Genomic DNA, 21,231 nt, shown 5'->3' on the forward strand with positions numbered 1-21,231 from the left:
ATTGCATTTACTTTCTGGTGTGCCTCCATAGGGTGTTGCATTTCAGTTTTTAATTAAGCAAGTCCAATTTTACTTGGAAAGGATGACCAGATCCTCAAGACAACGATGATGATATTATTTTGGAGAACTATATTTGAAATGAAGGGAATGAAAAAATAGAATAGAATAGAAGGGATAGAATAATGTACTTTACAAATGTCTTAGACAACATTTCAATAAACTGAAGATTTGTTTTCAGAAGGTCTCAATGTTCTGCAGTTAAACTTCCCAGGCCTATTTCTTTAACAACACATGCTGTATAAATTAACATTCAACTATTATACTTTTCTTACCTGATAATTAAATAATTCATTGAAACATGTTGGCAGTAAAGGTGCCCGAGTGACCATGTGGGAATTGTAGTACTGTAGATATCTAAGCTTAATTTTAATAATTTTGCAAATCCCTTAGCAGGAAAGAAAGACTTACAAAATCAAAGTGAATGAAGTCATAATTTGATTTAGGAGATGTTAATTTATTAAAGAAATTGTGGATTTCCTTCAAGTATTTATGGTTGTGGGGGGTTGTCTTTAATTTAGCAAGTATGAATCACTTGCTAATTAAACAGTGTAGACTAAGTCGGTAAGGGAGAAGACAGATTGGCTTGCATAGTATTTATACCTTTTTGTCTCTGGTGAGAAAAGTTATTTCCTTATAATGGATTCCTTGTAGAATTAATCAAAAGGGAGCCTCCACAGGTTTGATAAGCATATCAGAATAAAAGCTCTATTAAAGTCATGCAAACCAAAAAAAAAAAAAAAACTAAAAAAAACATTAAATGAATTCAAAGGTACACAGTACAGTGTTGTCAGAATCACAGAGTAACCACCTCGTTTTCAATGATAGCATTTTCGTTTGCATTATCCAATCTAGTCATTTTACTAGTGATGACTGTTTCATATCTCAAAGAAATAGAGCAGACAACCAGTACAACCATCTACAGTTGCGTATTCTGTAACACTGTGATGGTTTTATACATTTTGGCATCATTATGGTATGCCAATATTATGAGTAAACCAGTGGCTGGGAATTCCAAAAATGAGTTAGCCAATAAAACAAACAAACACGCAAATAGTGGCGTTAACCCTTTCAAGGCCATGTTAAAAAATCAATGCTGGAATTCTGAGCTAGGTTTATTTTGGAATATTGACAGAAATATTCATATATCGAATTAATTCAATATAAATTATAAACTATTTTAAAGCTTATAAGAGTATTTTCTTAAACAACATGGCATAATACTCAAATTGCTCAAAATTACTCAAAAAATAAGAAAACACATACAAATGACGCAAACTAACAGACTTATTTATTAGATATGTTTGTATTCATTTCCTCACACTTTATACCAATGACTTGAACTATTCTTAACCAAAACAAAAAGGCACACATTATTAAATTATGAATGTATGAATACAGATCTGAGTATAGATAATAATATACCAAAAATATTGACCTTTGACCTCTCAACCTCACTTTATTAAAGAAAATAAATACATTAACAAATAAATAAATTGACAAACAGTTGTTGGGCCACAACTAATTTAAACATGACTGTGTAAAATATGGTATGCTGGAATTTGACTGCACTAGCTCCTTAGGGCAGGGGTCGGCAACAAGGTGCTGATGGTGTTTTTGCCGGTAAGAGTGTATGTGGGGGGGGAGCCTGTTGCCGAACCCTGCCTTAGGGGTTGGATGATGCAGATATTCCACTTTTCCTTCTTCCCCAATGACCCTCACCACGGGAGACCTCTGACTGGAGGTTTCAGCTGTATTTCACAGGGAGAAACATATTTATAGATATATAACATTTTAGTGTATACAAATAATAATCAATAAGACAATTTATGTTATTATCCACAACAATACAATTAAACTCCTACAGTTATGTATACCAAGTAACTTTATTAGTTATGTTAAAGATTTTCTAGTATAATGTAAGCCTTTAAGAAATCAAATACAAATTTAAACAATAATGTTAAATCAAAACACCACTACACTACATACATAACTTAAATGAAAAAGAGCAACCACATAGCTAAAAGTGTGCTGTGCAAATTATATGACTAAACACTTGATAACACAATTTTTTCGAATAATATTCATAATGATGATGATAATAATAACAACAATATACATTGAAAACTGAAAATAAATAAATACATACACTACCGTTCAAAAGTTTGGGGTCACTTAGAAATGTCCTTGTTTTCCATGAAAACATACATGAAATGAGTTTCAATAGGAAAAATAACAAAATGAATTGACAAGCCGTTTCCAGCTACAATAGTCATTTACAACATTAACAATGTCTACACTGTATTTCTGATCAATTTGATGTTATTTTAATGTACAAAAAATTTGCTTTTCTTTTGAAAACAAGGACATTTCTAAGTGACCCCAAACTTTTGAATGGTAGTGTATATACATACATACATACATACATACATACATACATACATACATAGATATATGTACACATACATAAATAAAAAGCCTGACATCCAATTCCACTTTGTAAAGCAGAGATATAAATAAGTAATCATTCTGGCAGGTCATTACTACCTACATAAACCATCTAACAAGCAAACCAACATAAATATATTATGGATAGACTATAAATAAAAACAGATGAAATTATGAATTATCTCATCATAGTTTTTTTCTGTATCCCCAGTGAAAGTAGTTGTGCTTTCATGTTTGCTCTTCTTGTTTGGATTCCATCATGATCAAGTAGATTGTATTTCCCACTCACAAAAACACATCACACTGTTTATGCCCAGTTTCTGATTCTAAATTGACAAAAAAATTACAAATAAAGTTAAAGTAAAGCACAATCATAGCTTAGAAAATGCTGTATTTGCTTCAATAAAATATAATGGAACTACTACTTGAAATGCCTTATTGGTTGCCAAAACAAGCGAGCCCTACAACACCCAAACAAAGAGATGGCCATATGATTTAGGGTAGATTCATGACCAATTTAGCCAACGGTTTTCTGCCTAGAATTGTGCAAGTGAACCATCCCCCTAGGATTAATGCATGAATTAATTGTCTTTATTTTTTTTTCCTTTTTGATATAGTTCTGGATTCAAAAATAATAATACCCTTGGTACTACACCTGAATAATTTCTGTGCTTTTATTACAGTTTGTTATAGGCATGATGCTTTTAGATAGGTAGAAAATGTCAAATGTAGGCTCACCATAATTAACGCCCAAATGAGCACATTCCAAATAAAACAAGCCCAAACAAATCAAGCAACTGTAAAAAAAAAAGGAGCCCAGTAAGTTCATGTTTAAAGCATTTTGCTATGAATAATGAACTTCCTGCAATAGTATTGTAGCGATCCTGGCGGGTGTCTGTGTGTATGTGCCAGTAGGGCAGCCCAAAGATGCAGGGGAGGGATGTAAAAGTGTGTATGCAGGGTGTCAGTTCAGGGACCCTGTCTGTGTGTGTGTGTGTGTGTGCATGATTGTGAATGTGTGTTATATGTGTTGTGTTATTGTGTTGGGTTAGGGAGGGATGTTTGTGGGTTATTGTGTTTGTGTGGCTCCCCCGTCTCCGGGTGGTACAGCCGGAGCAGTGATTGGATGGTAGGGAGTCACCAGATTAGGGGATATATAAGGGTGTGGTGATGCGCCGCTCGGAGAGTTACGTAGGAGTTCGTTAAAACTAGAAGCGCCGTGCCGGTCAATTTGACCAATTTGGTTATTAAAATTTGAATTACTCTGTGGTCCTAAATACAATGTGCATACCCGTTCGTGACTTTTCCTAAATATATGTATTACACATGCCTACAGCGTTTTATCTGGATAAACACAAAAATAAATAAGTTATAAACACATTTACCTAGAATAGCCAAAATGGGGTTATTTTGACCGGTCATTAAAATACATAATAACTCAAATATAACGCATAAACCTGCCTGCCCTTTACAATACAGTCAGTCTGGCGCTCCAGTGGCCATCTCTACCTGTCTACAGTCTTTCATGTGCTTGAAAAACACACGCATTGTACAGCATTACAGGTGTTTTCTTACAACTGTAGTCAGATTGAGTGGATACAGTGATAACCCGCAAATAAACATGGATTGGAAACGGAGACTGAAGAGAGCTGGTTTTGGACATGTGGTGTATATGAACATGACTGATTCAGGGTCATCAGTGACAGATCATTAATGGGTCCAAAATACAGGTCCAAATGGCACCGAGTGCTTTTACTCCACTGATCAATACGCGATGCTACTGCACAGTACAGAGTGCAACAAAATAATGATTCATGGACATTATGAGCGAAGGAGCATTTATTGCAATGCTATATTTTCATGGAGTAAAAGTGTTCACCTGGAGAGGGCTGTCAAAATGCAGTGTGAGGTACGAGCTCATGCAGGGAAAGTGCAGAAACGTGTCCTGTGTGACTGTACGAGCTGTCAGGTATGCAGGCCAAATATATAGTAAATAGTTTATTGAAATACAAAGCTACAGTGAATAAAAGCAGTGTATGTTGAAAACAAAGTTTACATGGTGTTGAAAATGTTTACTTTAGTGTTCAATTATATTTTGATGAATGCAATAGTTATTTTTATTGCTTTTGATTTTATTCCAATATTTACATTTACACTTGTTTCATTCTCTTATTGTATGCCGTTTTTGAGCTTTTTGCTTATTGTAGGCTATATAGTTATTCATGTTTTGACTGCAGTGTGTGCGTTTAGAAAAAGTGTATTATTTATAGCAATAATATTAATGTTTAATGATCATATTTCAATTTAAATACTACATTTTTGCTTTGTAAATGTTGGATTTGATGTTCATGAATAAAACTTCTGAGTTTTATACGATGGTTTGCCTTTGATTGTCATATTGCAGCTGTTAAAGAGCTATCGGTTACAATAACCGCTATGGCGCTTGAAGGTAGTTCGAAATGTTGGCGCTTCTGATTGTAGCGCCCGGGACCTCGGCAGGGCGGCTACGGGTGCGATTGTGGGAGAGAGCAGCCAGACAGTTTCTTTCAAAATACAGTGTTTATTTAAAATGTGCAGGTTTTCGTTAATTAAAATCAATTAAAATACAGAGTTTAAAATGGATTAAAATACACAAAACACAAACACAAACAACCAGCGAGCAGTGCAGGCGAGAGGATCAGCAGTGGGGATTATAAAACCAAAGCTTTTCTTCCTTTGTCCACTCTCGCTGCCCACTGCCTCTGCTCCGACCGTCCTCTCACCTGCACTGTCCTGCGAGTGGCCACCCCGTAACTGGCGACACAGGGGCTTTAATTACTCCAATCAATTATTAAATTAAATCATGCACTGCACGGGGACTGGAGGGGGAGAACACAAATTAAAATGTGCAGACGTGAAAGGGCCTGAGACTGCAACATAGTGTTAATGAGAGTCTGACCTGTGTGCAGTTTATTGGAACCTGAAGGAAATAGGGGGAAAGTCAATGTACCTCTATGAAAAGGTTAATAAATGCCAGTTTGTTTTGGAAGACTTCTGTTTCTTTTACTTTTTATTTCAACAGCAACCATTAAAAGGCTAGGTTGCTACATTTGGTGTTAGCAGTTAGATACAAACTACACGTGCGGAAGAAAAGAAGAATGGCCATGCCACCGACAAATGAGGAACAACTACTGGGAGCCACGCTGAGGAGGCACCCAGAAGGAGAGAGTGCAAGGAAAATATTGCACAGATGAAATACAGCCAGAGGTGGAGAGGAAGAGAGAGGTGCAACGGTGGAGAGAGGAGATCAGCCAGGAGGCGCAGGACAGGACCACGCTGACCATGTTGCCGTGGGTGGAAATACAACACCAGAAGAGTGGCCATCTTGGACTGCAGGACCATGTGGCACTCAGTAAGCCTAAGACCGAGTTGGGTAAAGACACGTGGACTGCCGATACACAGCTTTTACAGCTGATCAAGAGACTGAGCCCCACCAAGTCCGCGCTGATACAGCCGCTAATAGAAAAATTGCCTGTAAGTACTGGCAACAATGTACAACAATGCGTGCATGTGTTAGCGGGGAGGGTAGATAAGCCTGGACATAGGCACCGCTCCGATAGCGGCGGGGAAATAGGGCATGAGACTGTCCGGGCCCCAATTGCACAAGGCGCTGCCTAGGCCCCGGAACCACAGCCTACACCGCAGACCTCATCCCCAGGCTGCCCTGTGCCGATTGCGGGGCGTCATGATGGGAAGGCCTCCTGGGAGGCCTACAAGGCCAAGTTCGAGACGGTGGCTTGGGCCAATGCCTGGACTGCCGATCAAAAAGCTACCCAACCTTAGGCTGCGTTATAAGGGGAGGCATTGCAGATATCATTGGACATTGGTGACAATGAACACCTAGACTATGAAGCGGTCAGTCAAGCTCTAACCTATCGCTTCAGGGGGACCGAACCCGCCTTCTTCTGTGTCAGCGACCCTCGGCCTACACCCATTCCTCTTAATCCACCCCCTGTTGCCCCTTGTTCCTCCTCTGCTGCCCCTTCTCCACCCTCTGCTGCCCTTGACCTCTCCCCAGTGGCCCCCGTCCCCAGAACTTCCCTCCTCTGCCCCTGCTCCCTTTGCCCACAGTAGGCAGCCTGACTCTGCTCCCAGTGGTTCTTCCCCCTTTCCTGTTTATCCAGCCCAGAACCGAAGGTCGCCAGGATGCTTGGCCGAGTTCGTCTGTTCCTGGGGGGCGAGGGACTAGGGGTGGGGGGGTATGTGTAAGTGGATGCCCCCCTAGAGCATTCATGCTGCAACTGGGCCTGTTCTGCTCCTGTCCATACACAAAACTTGCATTCCAGCTGCATTTTATATAAAGCCATTTGAAGAAAACAACAGGCAGTGCTGTGAAGAGGCCAGGCCAAAATATTTTGGACTCTCAGGTAAACATTACAGAAACAGGAAGATCTGTTGCTCTCTCAGTGCTGCTGGTACTGCAGTTTGTCTAACAATGTACATTTTGAAGGACTAATGTACACTGTCTACATCTTGTCCAGGTTAGCACAGGGATCATAGCAGTGAGTACTGTTGATTATCAGCTGCCCATCTGCCAAGAATCTGATTTTAAAATGTATAAATAAATAAACTGTATTTTGGAAACAATCCAAATGGAATCACAATGGGAAAAACTTTGCAAAACGCAGTTTTAAAAAGCTTAAGCCAAAATACATGTTAAAGGGCTAAAATCTTGAACTGAAAGATATGAGAACAATACAAAAGCAGCATGACTGCACAATGCTTGTTCAAAGCAAACACTGGCTAATTCACAAATCCTCATGTCCCTAATCCAGCTATATTTAGTACCCAGTTGGCATTATCTGAACAAATACCAACACCAGATGGTGGTAACTTGAGGGAAGCTTTTAAAAAAAAAAAATCAATGGTTGAAAATTAAATAATTATTTTACAGCTGTATTTAGTGACAGGTGTCCTTGTACTTAAATGCCAAAACACTTTTAACTTGGCATTACTATTTGATCTTCACAGTATGTGCACTGATGCATATAATGGATGAATATGAAATGCTGTCCATCAGTTCTCCATGGCATTCCTTTGTACTGCTCTTTTCATTAGCAGATTCTTACGGAGAAAGTTAAGGATGGAGATTTTAACACAGCACTTTTCTGGTAATGGCCAACTGCTGGAAAAAACAAAAATAAGTACTTTTATTTCATTAATCATTTATCATTTGTGAATAACTTTTAACATATGGGACTCGGTAATCAAACACTAAATTAATATATTTAGAAATGTTATACTTTAATTTATCCAAAATACTTTTAGAAGTATTTCTAAAGAGGGAGTAGGGTATTAAACACAACCATGCAGAGCGATGAATATTTTAAGTTTCTTTATTAATAGCCCTCCAGTATACTTTTATTTAGTATCTAGTAATTCTTCTTGTTCACAACATCTTCAGTGTGGAATTCATTTTTCTGCTTATTCCAAATATTTATATACATTAAGAAAATATATCAAGAAGACACAGTGGTTTTATTTTCAAAGCTGTATTGCCAAAAATATAGTGAGGGGGTGACTTGCAGCGATGGAATACAATATGAAAAGATTGACTTGGTGCCAGATAAATAATTCAACAGGATCTATAAGTGAAAAGAATCAATAAAATGTTGGCGACAATTTGAAGATAATCCGAGAAGAACAAGATATTCTGCTACACTTAGCTAAGACTTGTCACAGAACTTTTAGACATTAATGGTCTACATGGTACCACTCACTGTCAAAAAGTGCCAGAGACGGAAAATGCTAGCTTTGAAATATGCTTTACAGTGACTCTGTGCTGTAGATCTACAGAATTCTACACTATGAAAGTCCTAATGTCGTGTCAGTATATAGACTGTAAATGTACTCCTCAGCTTAAAGAAAGGGACATGGGATATGCTTAATTTCCTTAGTGTTTCAAAAAAAGAATTAAATATTTTTAAAAAGTGCTGCTACTGCTATGGCTTACTAAAAAGTAATGTAAACCCTTGGCCAACCTCAGTGTCAAATATATTTTGAGACAAAATTTGAAACCATCATCACATTTTTTTGACCTCCAAGCGGTTGATGGACTTATTAGAGAACTTTGAATGCTTGAAACAACTTATTATTAGCGCACAGTATGTAAACATCCATTTTTAGTTCAATTTCATTTTAAAATGCAAGGTTAGGTAAGGGGTGTCCTGCTGTGACATTAATTCTGGGGAGTCAGGAGTCTGAGCTGAAAGAAAGAAAGAAAGAAAGAAAGAAAGAAAGAAAGAAAGAAAGAAAGAAAGAAAGAAAAAGAAAAAAAAAACATGCTTTAATACACCAACATGTACATGTACATTATTTTTCAATCTCTTTTCGGCAGATCTCCCTGACTGTCTTCTGTGAGTTTGTTTCACTGCTTAATTTGCCCCCTTTTTATTCCCCAATCTGGAAAAAGAACTATTTCAGCTATATCCTACTCTTCCTTACCAATATGAAACAGACGCAGCATAGCTTACATGTCAGCTAGAGAATGGTAAAAGCTCTTAATGATCCTGCCAAGGCCTACCGTCACCAGTCAAGAACAATAGTACTTGAAATGCTATAATCTGTCCACACAGTGTTTGGGCAACAATGCCAGTGCAATTAAATTATATTGCAAGTGACAGATGTTTGAACCTGCATTCTCCAGGCCTTTACTATAAGAATCCTGATGCTTTTTGATTTGTTTTGGAATGGGATTTACACATTGTATGCCTACTAATTTAGGAAAAATCAACTGTTAATATTATTAGGAGAGCTTCATGTGTTGCCATGAAGATTCCAGATTTAGGAATATAAATATATATCCATATATTTGTATAGTTTGAGGATTATGTCATGTGAGGTAAACATGACTACTAGAATCCCAAGTGCAATTCCTGCTCTGGTATCACTGGCACTCTATAAAGCCATTTTAAATATGAGAAAGACATTAACCCTGCCCATAAAGATATGCCACCTCAGTAACACGCATTAACGATATTGAGAGCCTGCTTAATATGTCTGTGCTGCATCACTAAGTCATGAGAGTGTAGGCAAGTGCATGGAAACATAATTAAACTTGACACTAAAAACATCTCTCTATTTCCCAGTCTAAGGCTCTGCATATACAACCACTTTAAGTATGTTTTCTCCTACCAAAAATTAGAAAAATGTAATATATGATAATATGATTTGTTATATAGCAACAGCAATATGATATTATGGGCATTGTGAACCTGTAGCATCCCTTTCATAACCACTTGAAGTTAGATGGTACACTTTTCTTTAAAGTATAATTGTGACAAGTGACATGTGTCTTGTCTTACAAACCAACAAATTAACAACAACAGTGAGAACATAATAAACATTAATGGCTAAGTAATTTGTATATTCTATCAAAGAACCTGGACAGAACGATTATGAGGCTAGGTAGAGGCTAAATTATATTTTTCAAACTGTATTTCACTCCTGGGTTGTATATAGTCACTAAAAATATAAAACCAAAATAATTACCCATTTAGATAATATACTGCTCAAAAAATGGAACACTTAAATCACACATCGGCTCTTGATGAACAAAATATATTAATGATCAAAATCTTTACTGTACATTGTGTAATTCATTGAAAACAAAATGACATAAAAACAGTCAATGGAAACCAAAATCACCAACCGATTGAGGGCCGGATTGAAACTCACACCAAGAATCAAAGTAAACAATTGAAATCACAGGCTGTTCCAACTTGCATGAATTTCATCACGGCAACTCATAATGTGACTCAGTAGCGTGTATGGCCCCCACGTGCCTGTATGCACTCCCGACAATGTCTGGGCATGCTCCTGATGAGACGGCGGGTGGTGTCCTGGGGGATCTCCTCCCAGACCTGGATCAGGGCATCACTGAGCTCCTGGACAGTCTGTGGCGCTACTTGGCGGCACCGGATGCAACGATACATAACGTCCCAAAGGTTCTCAATTGGATTCAGGTCTGGGGAACGTGAGGGCCAGTCAATGGCATCAATGCCTTCGTCATCCAGGAACTGCCTACACACTCTGGCCACATGAGACCGGGCATTGTCCTGCACCAGGAGGAACCCAGGGCCCACTACACCAGCGTAAAGTCTGACAATGGGTCAGAGGATTTCATCCCGGTGTTTAACAGCAGTCAGGGTACCATTGGCTAGCACGTGGAGGTCTGTGCGACCCTCCAAGGATATGCCTCCCCAGACCATCACTGACCCACCGCCAAACCGGTCATGCTAGATGATGTTGCAGGCAGCATAACGTTCACCACAGCGTCTCCAGACTCTTTCATGTCTGTCACATGTGCTCAGTGTGAACCTGCTCTCATCTGTGAAGAGAACGGGGCGCCAATGGCGGACCTGCCAATTCTGGTGTTCTCTGGCGAATGCCAATCGAGCTGCACGGTGCTGGGCTGTGAGCACAGGTCCCACTAGAGGATGTCGGGCCCTCATGCCACCCTCATGGAGTCTTTCTGACAGATTGGTCAGAAACATGCACACCAGTAGCCCGCTGGAGGTCATTTTGTAGGGCTCTGGTAGTGCTCCTCCTGTTCCTCCTCACACAAAGGAGCAGATACCGGTCCTGCTGCTGGGTTGATGCCCTTCTACGGCTCTGTCCAACTCTCCTCGTGTAACGGCCTGACTCTTGGTATCTCCTCCATGCTCTTGAGACTGTACTGGGAGACACAGCAAACCTTCTTGCGACGGCACGTATGGATGTGCCATCCTGGAGGAGCTGGACTACCTGTGCAACCTGAATGGGCTGCAGGTACTGCCTCATGCTACCAGTAGAGACAAAGACACTAGCAAAACGCAAAACTAGAGAAGAATCAGTCGGGAAGGATAAGGAGAGAGCAATTGTCTGTGGCCACCACCTGCAAAACCATTCCCTTTTTGGGGGTTGTCTTGCTGTTGCCTCTCCAGTACACCTGTTGTCACTTTCATTTGCACCAAAACAGGTGACATTGATTCACAGTCACTTAGGATTCCTAACTGGACAGGTTGATATCCCTGAAGTTTAATTGACTTGGTGTTATACTGTGATGAATACGTGTTCCCTTAATTTTTTTGAGCAGTGTACAAGGGAAGAAGTTGCAGGGAGAAGAAGTTAAATGCCCATTTCCAAGGGGAAGTTGATGTCATTCTCTAAGGTCGTAAGTGAAAAGTATTGCATTTCCATACCTCGTTTGTTGTATTTCTATTGTGGCACAGTGCTGGGCAGAGCAGGGAAAAGCAACCCTATGTCCGGCACTACATACCCCAAAATCTTAATACATTAAGAAAATAGGTTATATTTGGGGAGCTTTACATGCAGTATTATTAACTCATGCTATTATGATGCATGCGCATGTTTGGCCTCAGAATCAGGTTTGCCAAATAAAATGGCCCCAGAGAAGGACAGGGTCAATCCCAAATACTCGAGTAAATGATGTACAAATGACAAACACACAGGAAAAACACACCCATTTCCACATGTAAACACATATTTCACACGTAAATGCTACTGAGATAATCATGTTTAAATTATAAAAGTGAAAGCTAAAGGGTCAGTTTATTGTGGGTTTCAAATTATCAGAAAGTTTGATACTGATGGATGTTTCATGTACAACTGTGTACTTCATGTTTAATGGTAATGCAGACAGCTGTTTTGTTTTCTTTCTATTTTCATTATGCTCTCTATATTGTTGTGGGTCTGTTGTATACTGTTGTAACGCCGGCGTGGTCAGTGGTTGAGGACCCAAGTGCGGTGCAATCCATTAGTCTTGGTTATTAGAACAGGCAAGAAGTCAAAAGATGGGAGAACAGGACAATGCAGGAAATCCAAGAGACGTAGTCAGTAAGCAGGCATTGGTGAGAGATCAGTCGAACAGGTAAAGACAGGTAATCCGATAATTGTTGGTCAAAAACAAAGGTTCATGAAAAGCTAAACACTAAACAGGCTCAGAAATGCAGCACGGGGAGATTAACAAGACTTCACAAGCAAGGATTGGCTGGGCTGGGTATATATACACAGATCTGATAAGCCGGGAGACTGGAGACAGGTGAAAGTGATGATTGTATGAGACCGGGATGATGACTGAATAATGAGGCAAATTAAATTGAGAGATTGGAGAGGAAGCTGGGACATGGGTGACATCGGGTGGTGAACTTGGGGAATGGTCAGGCCAGGTCAGAGAACAACTTTACATTGTGTTGTAATCCAAACTTTATACAACACTTATATTCACAGCCTGGTAGCTCAATCAGTGATGTGAAAAACAACTTGAGTTTTAAACCACTAGACTCAAGGCACAAGCCACAGCTGTACACTGTTTAATATGAACAAGCTGTCACATGATTTCATGATGGTCATGGATTCTGTGATTCTGTGTGTCTCAAGTATTGTTCTCGCCCATGCACACTACCATTCAAAAGTTAGGGGTCGCTTAGAAATTTCCTTGTTTTCCATGAAAACATACATGAAATGAGTTTCAATAGGAAATATAGCAAAATGAATAGGAAATACAGTCATTGACAAGGTTTGAAATAATGATTTTTAATTGAAATAATTGTGTCCTTCAAACTTTGCTTTCATCAAAGAATCCTCCATTTGCAACAATTACAGCCTTGCAGACCTTTGGCGTTCTAGTTGTCTATTTGTTGAGGTAATCTGAAGAGATTTCACCCCATGCTTCCTGAAGCACCTCCCACAAGTTGTATTGGCTTGATGGGATACATCTTATGTACCATACAGTCAAGCTGCTCCCACAACAGCTCAAAATGATTGAGATCCGATGACTGTGCTGGCCACTCCATTATAGACAGAATACCAGCTGACTGCTTCTTCCCTAAATAGTTCTTGCATAGTTTGAGCTGTGCTTTGGGTCATTGTCCTGTTGTAGGAGGAAATTGGCTCCAATGAAGCGCCGTCCACAGGGTATGGCATGGCGTTGCAAAATGGAGTGATAGTCTTCCTTCTTCAAGATCCCTTTTACCCTGTAAAAATCTCCCACTTTACCACCACCAAAGCACCCCCAGACCATCACATTGCCTCCACCATGCTTGACAGATGGCGTCAAGCACTCCTCCAGCATCTTTTCATTTGGTCTGCGTCTCACGAATGTTCATTTTTGTGATCCGAACACCTCAAACTTTTAACAAACTTCCTCTGTCCAGTGTCTGTGTTCTTTTGCCCATCTTAATCTTTATCATCTTAATCAAGTCTGAGATATGTTTTTTTCTTTGCAACTCTGCCTAGAAGGCCAGCATCCCGGAGTCGCCTCTTCACTGTTGACACTCCTCTTTCTATTCTGGTTAGAGCCAGTTTGCGCTGTTCTGTGAAGGGGGTAGTACACAGCATTGTATGAGATCTTCAGTTTCTTGGCAATCTCTCGCATGGAATAGCCTTCATTTCTCAGAACAAGAATAGACTGACGAGTTTCAGAAGAAAGTTCTTTGTTTCTGGCCATTTAAAGCCTGTAATCGAACCCACAATTGCTGATGCTCCAGATACTCAACTAGTCTAAAGAAGGCCAGTTTTATTGCTTCTTTAATCAGCACAACAGTTTTAAGCTGTGCTAACATAATTGCAAAAGGGTTTTCTAATGATCAATTAGCCTTTTAAAATGATAAACTTGGATTAGCAAACACAACGTGGAACACAGGACTGATGGTTGCTGAGTATGGGCCTCTGTATGCCTATGTAGATATTCCATTACAAATCAGCCGTTTCCAGCTACAATAGTCATTTACAACATTAACAATGTCTACACTGTATTTCTGATCAATTTGATGTTATTTTAATGGACAAAAAAAATTGCTTTTCTTTCGAAAACAAGGACATTTCGAAATGACCCCAAACTTTTGAATGGTAGTGTTTATATTGCAGTTGCAGGATTTTGCTGACAACAATCTTTATTATTTTTCAATTGAATTATGGTTCTTTGTTTAAATACATACATTTTCAATCTACTTGTTCTGTTGTCTAGCAAATGTAATAGTTTAGAAAATTGGCAATAGTATGTAGTTACTGTATCAAAAAAGAAAGATACAGCAGGGAGATTTTGAGGTTTCTCTGTGAATGTTTGAATTGACGGGTGGTAATTTGAATGGTTAAAAACATGTATCTTCAGTTAGTTTCAGTTTAATTTAGAAAAGATACCTTAGCCAAAATTAGAGGATTTAGGTTTTATTTTATACATTTTTCATTAAACCTCAGTGAACCTCTTAATGCCTTAGTGAATGAAGTGGGTCCTCACCTCAGCACAACCTTACCTCTACATGTGGGTAGGCCTATACTGTAGTTCTGATATTTCAGTAAAATGCAGTGATCAAATCATAATTGTGACATTGTTTCAGTTATTGTATTTGTTGCAGGTCTGTGTGGGTGTCAAGTCAGTCAGTCAGTCAGTTATCATTATACTGCCAGTCAATAACCAATGGAATATAGTTGGGGGAATAAGAACAATGGTTTTCTATGCTGGTGGTAGATGAGGGTGTCATTATAATGGTGAGCGGTATAGTGAGCGAGCACTGTATATCCAAACACAAGTCATGTAAAATGTTCTTAAAAAGCCCTGGAAAATGATTTCCTAATAAGCGTGGGAACCCTGAGTATTGTTTCCTGTCCGCAATTGGAAATGCATTGTATTGGAATGGGGACGTGTTATCTTGGTAATTAGCAACTGTTTTGCGTTGCATAGATGGGTATTGTGCATGTAGCTGTGTAGCATTGTCATAAATTGCATTTTATTCGAGACGGCTCTTGTGACAGCCGTGTGTTGATGCAAATAGATATTAGCCATCAAATCTCAAGCACTGACGCTTCTCATGCATTGTCCCTAAGAACGAGATAAAAGATTTTACTCATTTACACTCAGGTATTCTGCGTGCTGCTTTTGCCGGCATGAGCAAATCTCACACATTGACGTTTTGAAAACTTGAGAGCAACAATTAACACATCATGATATCAAACACCAAACCATATAAACCAGCAACTCAACAAGAGATGCTAAAAATGAAACATATCAAAGAGAGGTGGAATTGTTCACTAGTATTTATGCCTAAAAAACAACCCCACACATGCCTTTATCAAAACACAGTAAACTCAGAAAAAACCCAACAAAAGGAAGAAGGCTCACAAATTCATCTGCAGGTGACCTTCCTAGACCCCACATCACACCCCCCCTCACCATTGGGAACATGTCCAGTTGGTGAACTAGTTTATAATATGTGAACTCCAGTCTGGACTCTAGAGGCCACCAGCACTCTGATCGTCACCCCAGCATTCCCAGTGAGAGGCCCTCTCTCCTGTTATTCCTTCTCTTGATGATGGCCAGCTTGGCTTGGCCCAGGAGGAAGTTGGCCAGCTGCACTGAGTGGGTCTTATTCTTGAAGTGCTTTATCCCGAAAATAAAAAAGTGTCAAGAGAGGACACCCAGCCCAGGACACCCAGCCCAGCAAACAACTGCTTAACAGCAACAAACAGAAGCCACAGCCCAGGACATGTTGTAAAGCAGAGAAACACTGCCCTGGCTCTTAGCTCCTCTTGGAACAGAGCATCCCATGGACCTTCAAGGAATTTAAGCAGGGGGCTTTTGTTATATGGGCCAAAGGGCATGGTGGTGGCTGACGGCTGCACAAAGAGTGATGTTGCAAAACACAGATTGTTGTTCCAAAACACAGGTGAGCTCACCTGTGGCCCTTTCATTCATGCCACAGTTCTGATTACTCATTGACCAATTCATTTTGATAGTGTTTGCACCTTGAGGACAGTGTGTTTATAGTTTTATTGATTGGAGTTTGGTATATTGAATGGCAGTGCTTCATATGTGAACACATGAGGTGTCACTGGTGAAGGTTTTGCTTTAAGTACAGACCTGTGTGTTGGGTTTAGCAAAAACGGTTTTATGAATCTGAAATGTGTGTTAGAACCGTCGAACAATGCTTACTTTTGATTGTGAAAAACTGTTATTGGGATTATGATGCAGGGAGAAGTCATACACATTTGTTATTGTCACAATCGTGCTGCTCAAAAAAGCAAGGCAACTAGACGAAACAGCAGATATCTGGCAATTAACGTTTTTATTTCTTTTTTTTAACAAATACCATATTTCGAAGTGCTGTAATATGTTTTAGAAATATTGTTTCAATATATATCCCAGGTTCTACTTTGAAAATGTGGTCACCCTATCTATGTACACAGTACAGTAATACAGCACAGTATTACATCATTAAGCTCAGTGACATCATGAAAATGGAATCCGGAGCTGTTGTGTGGTAACCTAGCAACCTAGGATGTAAGGCTGTGGTTCTGACTATTGGAGGCTAATACTGGACACAGCAGAGCATTGGAGGAAGACTAAACATGTCGCACTGGATCGAAAAAACTGACACAAACCGCGAGCGGGATTGTCGAGGTCAACGTGAGTCTTTGTTGATTTTTTTGAATACTGATTTGCCTGAGGGGGGGTCACCTCCCACAAAGGAGCAAGAGAGACAGTCAATGTCTCGCACGTGATGTCCAACAATAAAATGTGCTACAGGAAACACAGAGGACATTTGTGACCCACAGAACCGCTGCCCAGGACTGACCCAATCAGCTGTCCGAGCTGATACCCCAATTTTCAGGGTTTCCCGCAGTTATATTAACGCCAGAAGGCTCGCCGGGCCAAACAAATGCATTCAAAAAACTATTTTGAAACACAAGAGCTCCATTGCTCTATCTCTCTGGTTATAAAGTGTATGATTTTAAATGCTACTTAACAGTGAAACCATTTATGCAAGCACACAATTTCAACAAGGACACACTGCCTGTAACATTATTGACCAAACAACTGTGAAATAATAATTGTGATTGTAATAATCATAGTATGAGAAAGAAAATTGACACTACAAGGTTCAGGGCAGTGTTATATTACTTTAACTATTATATATATATATATATATATATATATATTAATTCTACGAAACGGGTGCCCTTTTCGTCCCACTGATATATTTGCACATAGGCATAGGTTTAGGGTGGGCAGGGGGTATACCTTTACAACACAGCCATAATAATAATAATAATAATAATAATAATAATAATAATAATAATAATAATAATAATAATGATTAGGACAATTAGAGTCTGTTTGAAGCGCCAGCCTGAATGATTCCCGGTAGTTGGCTGGTGGATGTGAAACATATTTAACCCTCAGATATGAGGGAAAATTGGTCCCAAGCTTCACGCATGGCAGGAATAATAGAGAGACAGGGCTGGAGACCCTGCTGTGCTGTAGATGGTAGATATCGAAGACCCCTCCAATACACATTATTCTGACTCTTTCTCTCTCTCCCTCCAGAGTACGATGACCGCATGGGCGGCAACAGGAAAGGGCGTGGCCCAAAGAGGAGACGCCTGTATAGTGGGCAGCAGGCCAGGGGCCAGCAGAGGCACTGGGGGGGAGCAAGGGGGCTGGAGCCCAGGGCCAGGCTGGAGGAGGACAGCGGCCATAACATCGGCGTCCACCACAGGAGATTGTGAGTGACTGTGCGACTGTCTCTGTAACCCGCGGTGGCTGTCTTTGAGCTCCACTGTCGGACGTGTGTGACCATCTCTCTCTTCTCTCAGTATGGCTTATGGTGGGAGTTCAAACCACTACAACCGCAACCGGGGAGGCAGTGACAACGCAGGGGGGAACCGCCCTGGCAGCTGGTACAAAATGACGGTGAGTAGAGCAGAGCAGTGTAAGTTACTGTGTTGCTGTGTGAGTGACACTGTACAGTGTGTTGCTGTTTACACTGTGCGTTGCTGTGTGGTTGACTGTGCTGCTCTCTCCTGCTGCAGATCCCCTATGGGAGGAAGCATGAGAAGTCATCCCTGCTCACCGTCCTGCAGGACCTGTGCACCGTGCACTTCACCCCTGTACAGGTGCGTCCCGCTCTCTCTGCCTGTGCTTATATCTGTGACTCAGGACAGCAAAGCGAGTCACGGTGACTGAAATTGACGTCTGTGCACAATGTGACGGCTTTAAAGCGATGGACACAACTGTTCTCTGTGTGAGGCACTGTGTACTGACCTCCCTCCCTCCCTCCCTTTCTCTCTCCAGTTCCACTATGAGGGGAACAGGGCAGTGTTCTATGTGCAGGATGCCACCACAGCCCATGCGCTGCACAAAGTGTCACGGAAAATCACCGACACTGAGGGGTACAAGGTGAGCACAGCTGTCTCTCTCTTGTTTTCTGTCTCTGGGTTAATCTTAAGGGTTGACCAGCTCAGGGGTGTGACTGTTTTCTTGCTCCGCCTCCCCGCAGGTGTCCGTCTTCATGAACCACGCCCCCCCACCCCCCAACGCCTTGAAGCCAGAGGACCTGGAGCACCTCAAGGTCAGACAGACCCTGCATAGACTGCAATATCATACTAGAAGTGCAACTGCTCTGAAGCACCATTATAGCTAATGTCCCCAAGTGAGGACAGGTTTGCCTAACACATTCTCTCTCTCTCTCTCTCTCTCTCTCTCTCTCTCTGTCTCTCTGCAGGGCAGTTATGTTACTTCGGAGGAGATTCAGAGTAGGATTCTGCGCTTCCTGCAGGAGTGAGTATCTCAGTCAGACAGTGTTTGTTTAACTGTTTTTGTTGGTCTTTATCTTAATGTCCTGACTCTCTGTCTGTTATTGCAGTGTGTTAATGTACCCATATGGCTGGTATTAGTGTGTTAATGTCTGTCTGTCTGTCAGTTACTATAGTGTATTCGACTCAGGGGACAGACAGCCACTCTTGGATGCGTATCACAAAGACGCCAGCTTCTCCCTCAGCACCTCTCAGGGCTGGCTGAAGCAAACGTCCCCGAAAGTGGTGGCCTTCCTGAGCAAGCTGCCCAAGACGCAGCACGACGCCAGCTCCTTCGTGGTGGATGTCAACGCCTGCACTGTGAGTGACCACTGACCCGCTGTGTCTCTCTCTCTGGGTGTCAGATTCAAAATTCAAAACGAGCCTTATTGGTACGACAAGTTTGCCAAAGCATTTACAGAGACAGTAAAGAGACAGGTGTGTCTCTCTGGGTGTCACAGTGTGTGTGTGTCAGAGAGAGGGAGTGTTTCAATGATTGATGTATTGATCAGCTGATTGATTTATTGACTGACAGGTGTCTTTCTCTCTTCCAGGAGACGTTACTGTCCTTCACCGTCAGTGGAGTGTTTAAAGAAGGTGAGAGAGGGGCTGGGATAGGAGGGGTGGGGCGGGACAGTATTGTGCTGAGCTAGACTGTAGCAAATTGCACCAGACTGAATTATAGTGGACTCTACCATTTGAAGGAAGATGGGAGTACTCTTCTATACTGCAGTGACTGGAACTGACTCTCTCTCTCTCTCTCTCTCTCTGTCAGTGGACGGGAAGTCTCGGGACACAATGCACGCGTTCTCTCGCATGTTCATCACTGTCCCTGCAGCAAACTCTGGGTAAGAGCTCCACTCATCTTTCCATCTCTGATTCTCATCCCTCCATCTTTCTCTCCAGGCTGTGTATAGTGAATGATGAGCTCTCACTCTCACTCTCTCTGTCTCTCCCTCTCCCTCTCTCAGGCTCTGTATTCTGAATGATAAGCTGTTTGTTCGGGACGCGACGACGGAGGAGATCAGACGGGCGTTCGCTACTTCAGCCCCCATGCCGTCCAGCAGCGCTGTGCCCACGCTGACTGCTACGCAGCAGGAGATGCTGTCCGTCTTCTCTGTGCAGTCGGGCATGAAGCTGGACTGGTCACAGAAGTACGTACTGCCGGACACTGACCACAGTGGGACATGGACCACTGACAGAGCGTACTGCTGGACACTGACTGCTGACCGCACTGAGCACTGCTCATATTTGCAATAGTGTGTTGATGTGTGTTGTGTCTTCCTAACAGTAGTGCTTGTGTTGCAGGTGTCTGCAGAACAATGAGTGGGATTTCAACAGAGCCGCACAGATCTTCACCCAGCTCAAGGTCAGTCTCTTTTACTCTCTCTCTCACTTTCTCTCACACTCTCACTCTTTCACACTCCTCCTCTCACTCTCTCTCTCCCTCTTGCTCACTCGCTCACTCTCTCTCCCTTCAGGCTCAAGGGACAATCCCAGATGTCACTTTCAAGTGAAGAGGGTGTCTGTGTGACGCAGAGAGACGGATGCGATATCTGCAGTGAAGATCCCCTTAATGAAGACCCTCCCCTTCAAAAACAATGACAAATAAAAATGTAGAAAACAAGACTGTGACTGCTGTGATACTTCCACAGAACCCCCACTGCGCCCGGCCCCTCGGTGGGTCTCTGTGCATATATTACCCTCGGCAGTGTGTATTGTGAAGTGGTTTCGTGAATTCTCAGGATACACCGATGAAGAAGTAACAAGATTATTACAGAAAAACATAAATACAGGTTAACCCAGAGCTCTCCCCTCACAGGAAGTCAAGAAAATAACTAAGGATGTGAGTAGGAGAAGCCTTTTTTTATCTTCAGATAGACAATAGGTTGCAGTGACTACATCTCGTTAAAATACAGTTGTACAAAATAATTTACCACATGCATAATAATTAACACATGCCTGAGTTTGTTACTGTTGTTCAAGTGTTTGGTGTGTTGATTGGTGCTGGTCAGCATTCTTCAGGCAGCCGATGTAATCAAAGACATTGTTTTAAGTCTTCAACCAAATACCTGTGCCTCAAAACAACCTTTACTGATCGAGTGTAGTAAGGCG

The 21,231-nt window shown here is 41.2% G+C and overlaps 1 protein-coding gene across 1 annotated transcript; it reads left to right on the forward strand.

The window, feature by feature from the left end:
* Nucleotides 1–16,890: 16,890 nt before the first annotated feature.
* On the forward strand, nucleotides 16,891–20,670 carry LOC136759566 (nuclear RNA export factor 1-like). The gene is made up of 13 exons (XM_066714570.1): nucleotides 16,891–16,948; nucleotides 17,870–18,047; nucleotides 18,139–18,235; nucleotides 18,355–18,438; nucleotides 18,617–18,721; nucleotides 18,822–18,893; nucleotides 19,047–19,102; nucleotides 19,245–19,437; nucleotides 19,671–19,713; nucleotides 19,892–19,964; nucleotides 20,088–20,270; nucleotides 20,425–20,485; nucleotides 20,598–20,670. Exons 1-13 carry the CDS (start codon nucleotides 16,891–16,893, stop codon nucleotides 20,631–20,633), a joined length of 1,239 nt encoding a protein of 412 aa, XP_066570667.1. The 3' UTR covers nucleotides 20,634–20,670.
* The last annotated feature ends 561 nt before the right edge of the window (nucleotides 20,671–21,231 follow it).

The sequence above is a fragment of the Amia ocellicauda genome, chromosome 10, assembly GCF_036373705.1.
Source record: "Amia ocellicauda isolate fAmiCal2 chromosome 10, fAmiCal2.hap1, whole genome shotgun sequence".
NCBI lineage: Eukaryota > Metazoa > Chordata > Actinopteri > Amiiformes > Amiidae > Amia > Amia ocellicauda.

Coding starts and splice junctions, on each gene's coding strand:
- LOC136759566 (XM_066714570.1), top strand. CDS start 16,891: ATGTCGCACTGGATCGAAAAAACTGACACAAACCGCGAGCGGGATTGT. Junction 18,236..18,354: donor GCAGCTGGTACAAAATGACG/GTGAGTAGAGCA, acceptor CTCCTGCTGCAG/ATCCCCTATGGGAGGAAGCA. Junction 20,486..20,597: donor AGATCTTCACCCAGCTCAAG/GTCAGTCTCTTT, acceptor CTCTCCCTTCAG/GCTCAAGGGACAATCCCAGA.